The sequence below is a fragment of the Cardiocondyla obscurior genome, unplaced genomic scaffold (genome assembly GCF_019399895.1).
Source record: "Cardiocondyla obscurior isolate alpha-2009 unplaced genomic scaffold, Cobs3.1 scaffold1_7361187_7686053, whole genome shotgun sequence".
Taxonomy (NCBI): Eukaryota; Metazoa; Arthropoda; class Insecta; order Hymenoptera; family Formicidae; genus Cardiocondyla; species Cardiocondyla obscurior.
Window position 1 is genome coordinate 66,539 of NW_027228794.1, and position 5,334 is coordinate 71,872.

A 5,334-nucleotide genomic window follows, 5' to 3' on the forward strand; every position below is an offset into this window, starting at 1 on the left:
CTCGCTGTGTTGTAAACGCAGAGCATTCGTAAAGAGTGTGGTCAGCACCATCCTTTGATGCACCGCACTCCCAGCACTTAGCACTTCCTTCCTTTCCTATTCGGTGTAGGAAGTCCCCAAATACACCATGGCCGGTAATAATTTGTGCCGTGCGGTAATCCAATGTACCGTGTTCCTCCAGCTCTGCTTGCCATTCTGGTAGTAGATCTCGTAATGCCATAATTACTCTATGTCCTGAACTTATGTTAGTTAATTTGTATAATTCCTTTTTCCAGTCCGCCAGTATCTTTTGATTCTCTTCTTTTCGAAGTTGTACACTAATTTCGTTAGTGAGAACTCGATGTTGATTTTCAATCCGCTTCTTGAAGTTATATCTACGTGCCAGGGACACCGCCTCTAAGTGTAGGGGAGGTAAACCAGCAAGTATACACGCCGCATCTGTTGCTGTAGTTCGATAAAGTCGTGCTACTCTAACCGCCAGTCTTCGTTCGAAGCGTCGTATTTCTGCTAATGCCAGCCGATTGTGTTGAAGCTCGTCAGCCCACACAGGAGCCCCGTATAGAATTATACTGCGAACTGCAGTGGCGTACAACTTTCTTGCCTTCCACACCGGACCACCTATGTTTGGCATGAGATGTCCGAGAGAAATTGCAGCTTTAACCGCCTTTGGCACAACTGACTGGAAGTGCGTGCCAAAGGTCCAGTTTTCATCTAAAGTCAACCCCAAATATTTTATATAGGGGGAAGTTTGCACAGGTGTGTTGCCGACTAGTAACATGTGTTGAGGAGCCTTGCACGTGTAATTGTGGAAGAAGACAGCCTCCGTTTTAGACGTTGCGACGGTTAAACCGAGGCTTTTAATTGTCTCAACGACAATATGTACTGCTAGTTCAGATTTGACTACTGCCTCTCTCCAGGAGAGTCCCGTGGAGAGCACCAGCGTGTCGTCCGCATAGCATATAGTGTTACAGCCACTAGGTATAGGTGCCTGTAATACCGCGTCGTATGTCAGAATCCACAGGGTTGGTCCAAGTACCGATCCCTGGGGAACACCGCGCTCGACCGTTTCCGTGACGAGAAATCCGTCTCTGTTATTGTAAGTAAGTGTTCTTAGCTGTAAGTAGTCCTGTAAGATATTAACTAGGTATCTTGGTAATCGTAATTTTCGCAAAGCACCCATAATCACCGGCCAGGGAATGGTGTTGAACGCATTGGCAATGTCCAGAGATGTGGCCAATACAGTTTCTCCCTTCTCATTGCTTTTATGCACGTATTTCTTGACCGCCTGAATTGCATCTATCGTTGAGTGTCCTTTTCTAAATCCGAATTGGTTAACACTCAGTCCTCTTCCAGTTGATTCGACCCACTCCGTGAGTCTACAGTTGATAATTCTCTCCATGAGTTTTCCCAATTCATCAATAAGACAGATAGGTCTAAAAGACGAGGCGTTGTCCAGTGGCTTCCCTGGTTTTGGTATTAGCACCAGTGAGGCTCTTTTCCACTCTCTGGGAAACACTCCTTCCCTTAGTAACCTGGTGAATACCCGACAAAGCCTAGGGAGGAGTATGTCTGCCGCCAGGGTAATTATTTTCCCTGGAACATTGTCCGGACCTGGGGCCTTGTTGGCCTTGATTCCTTTGATTGCCCTCGTGATTTCCTCTTCCGTGACAGTAGGGTCCTCTTGTTCTTCTTCCTCTCCAGAGTCAATATCCTCCAGGGGTGTAGGTATTACTGCTTGCGAGGTGTCCCTTGGGAAAAGTGTGGTTACAATTTCCGTGATCTGCTGTGATTCCAGCATTTCCGTAGCCGGTGGTCCTCTTCTTCTATATTGTCCGCTAATTATTTTATAGGGACGGCCCCACGGGTCTGAGTCAATGGTTTCCATTAACTCAGCCCACGCTGCTGTCTTAGCTGCTGTGATTGCAATTCTAAGGTTTCTTCTGGCCTCCCGATAGTCTTCATATGCTTGGTCCACTTCCTCTTGTGTACTTCTGCGCCTTCTACGGCACCTTGTAAAGGCACGTTGCTTGATCACTGCCTGTTTCCTAAGCGAGGCAATGCTCTCGTTCCACCAATATGCTCCTTTCACCCTTGTGTTTGAACATAATGGCATTGCCATATTACACGCATCCGTTAATATACGAGTTAGTTTTTTAGCTTCGTCCTCAGGTTCATCCGCAGGGATATCTTCGGGCCATGTTGCAGACTCCAGGGCCGTCATGAGTAAATCCATATTTAATTTCCGTAGTGCCCACTTCTTTTGGTCACTGTTTTTCCTTGCGTCCGTAGTACGATTTCCGCTTGTCGAGATGATCATTCCAACATATCTGTGGTCCGACAGGGTTTCTAATTCCTCCCAGACTCTCCAGTTACAAACATGCTTGACAGCACTGTAATTGGCCCATGTGATGTCCACAGTGGATTCTCCTCTCCAGGCCACACAGGTGTTAACATCTCCCCGGTTTACCAGAAGGAGTCCTAAGCCAGAGGCCCAGTCCGCGAGGAGACGACCCTTTTGGTCCCAAAACTTACATCCCCATTCCGGGGACTTGGCGTTAAAGTCCCCTCCAAGGAGAATGGGGGTAGCCGGTGTACGCTTAATAAAGTCGCTTATTTCTTCCAGAGATGTCTCCATGTCCTCAAGGTTTATTGATGGTGGCAAATATGTGGCCATCACGATTATATTTCTCCATTTAGCTGCAGTCCATCCTGTTCCGCTTGTGATAGGGTTACATGCATTATCATTGCCCAGCCAGAAAATAGCCACGCTCCCCGCTGGGTCACTCATCCAGTTTGGATGCTTATCCGGTATATTGAAAGGCTCCGAAATGAGCGCAATCCCCCCGCCACACTCAGCGAGTGTGTGGAGCAGTAGGTCTTGCGCTCTCCTCGCATGGTTAGTGTTAATTTGAATTAAAGTTGTACTAGCCATTAAGTTCCTATTCCGTGTGCATGGCCTCCTCCTGGCCACTAATCTCTGGTGCAAGTTTTGGTGCTTCCGGTACCTCCTGTGTTTCTACTTCCATCACTTCCTTGGAGAGCTGTGGTGGATTTCCATCGTCTTGTCTATTAGTATTCGAAGCTGGTTGTGTTCGAGGTTGTCTTCTATTTGTCTTGGCATTACATGCTGGTCCTCCCATTTTGTGCCTGAATGGTTTCTTCAGTTCTTCACAAATCAGACATTTAGGTAGGTTCTTACAGGTTACTGCAGTGTGGTTAGTTTCCCCACATCTGAAGCAACTGTTTGAACGGTCTATAGGACTGTTACAGTTTTCACGGACATGTCCCTTTTGTAGACACCGGAAACATTGTAATGGTCTTGCAGGTAGAGCTTCTATTCTTGCGGAGACCCATCCTATTTGTATTCTCTTCTTCTCGATTAGTTGGTTAGCAACGGCTACCGGGCACTTAAGTACTGTCGTGTAAAGTCCGTTGTATGATCTCCTAATTTCACCTAATTTAAGGTCCTCCTGCCTGCAAGTTTCAAAACTTGTAAGTACTGCATTAATGACATCATCCTTACGTGTATAATCATCCAGATCCCTGATTCGTATATCCGCGGTTTTCTGTGGACACGCTATCCTAACCTGTTGCACACTTGCAAGTGCCGTAGAAAGTTCTTTTGCAAGAACTTTTGCCTTCTCGTTATGATTGTCTCCCTTGATCTCATAAATGATGGAGCCTGTAATACCTCTCTTGGGTCGCAGGCTATCGATTCCAAGTTTCTTTAAGTCTATCCTGTCTTTGGCCATTTTCAGGATCTCCTGGTATTGACCATTTTCGCAAGTGATCGATACGGCCGCCGAATTAGGTGTTTTGCGCTTGGTCGTCTTGGGTTTAGGCTGCTCCGGTGCTTTCTTGCCACTCGTTGTCCTACTTCCTTGTCCGACTGTCTTATTACTGTTTTTTGTTTTTCTTCCAGCTACTGTTGCCCATGTCTCCACGCCAGGGCTTTCCTTGCTTGTGCCTGCTATAGCAGTTGCCGATCTAGGGTGTTCTGATGCTGTCACCGGTTTGCTCTTAGAGCTTTCTTTGTCCGTACCTGTAGTTGCCTGGCTTGATCTAGGCTGATTCCTGGTTCGTGGCTCCCCGCTGGATTTTCCTGTGCACCACGAATGGAAGAGTTCATCTAAATATTTAAAATGAACAGATGAGATTGCGTTGGTGGAAATCTCACTAGCTTCCCTGTCTTCATTGTATCGTAAAGTGCCACCTGCTTTGTTCGTTGGTTTTTTAAAAGTTGTTTTAGTAGAAACTACCTCGCTGGTTACCACTTTAGAGGTACCGGAAATTGGACCTGTGGTAGTCTTATATGGTATAGGGTCTTCCCGCCTCTTTTTGGATTGAGGAGGCTGCGTAGGTGAGATCTGTGCGATTGTCTCCCGCAAAGTATTTACTTCTTGTTTAAGGTTTTTTATTTCTTCTTGTGCCTTGTGCAATTCATTAAGGAGACTCATGGTCTCTTGTCCTGTCGAACCGTCCGTGTTAAGTCTTGTCAGCATAGTGGTGACATTTGCTCGTGTTCTGCATGCGATTTCTCTCAGGGCCTTAGAGTATTCGCCCTTAAGACCTTTGGAAACCCCGGAAACTCGAAGTACCACTGCCATGTCCCGTAGGACTGTGCTGGCAAGGTCCCGAGATGGTGCATTCCGATTATCGTCCAGGAAATCTTCTTCGAGCTTATCTGCTCTTTGTTGCGAACGTGCTGAGATGGGGTGATTTGCATTGAGTATGCGACTCTCCTCCTCTTCCATAGCAGCTGCTCTTTCAAGTGCTGAGGTTGCATCATTTCTTTGTTCCGCAGTTCTCTTTCTGCCGATGATAACTCTCTTCCTTTTGCCGAGTGGCATATTCATGCGTTCGTCATCTCCTTCGATGGACCCTCCGTAATCCGAGCCGAGGTCTCCAGTACCTCCTGAGAGATAGCTGGAAGCTGGCGAGGTTGTTCTTTGTGAGGGTGTTCCCCTCTCTGATAAGTTCTCTCCCATGCTACGAGATAACAGGCTCCTGCCCGTATCTTTGCTCTTAGCTGTCTTCTTTGACGAACTGGTCTTCGCAGACACATTATCATCTACCCCCCCTGCGCTGCAGGAGGTAGATTGCCCGTCGTTGGATAACGACAAGGGGGAGCCGGGACGCTACCCTCCCCTGCCGACTACTGGGTGTCCGAACACCCTGTAGCTGTAAGTTTTCTTCTTTCTCATTGTCCATATTCATAGTTGTTGAATTGGTTTGTGTAAGGTGTCCTTCCCTAGACTGGTTGGAGCCCAATCCTTTCGAGTCCAGTCTACCCGTGTTCCGCAGAAGAAGAGCCCGAGCTGCAAATATTTTCCA

The 5,334-nt window shown here is 47.2% G+C and overlaps 1 protein-coding gene across 1 annotated transcript; it reads right to left on the reverse strand.

The window, feature by feature from the left end:
- Positions 1–2,939: 2,939 nt before the first annotated feature.
- On the reverse strand, positions 2,940–4,988 carry LOC139112730 (uncharacterized). Its single transcript, XM_070673797.1, has one exon. It carries the CDS (start codon positions 4,986–4,988, stop codon positions 2,940–2,942), a length of 2,049 nt encoding a protein of 682 aa, XP_070529898.1.
- Between the last annotated feature and the right edge of the window lie 346 nt (positions 4,989–5,334).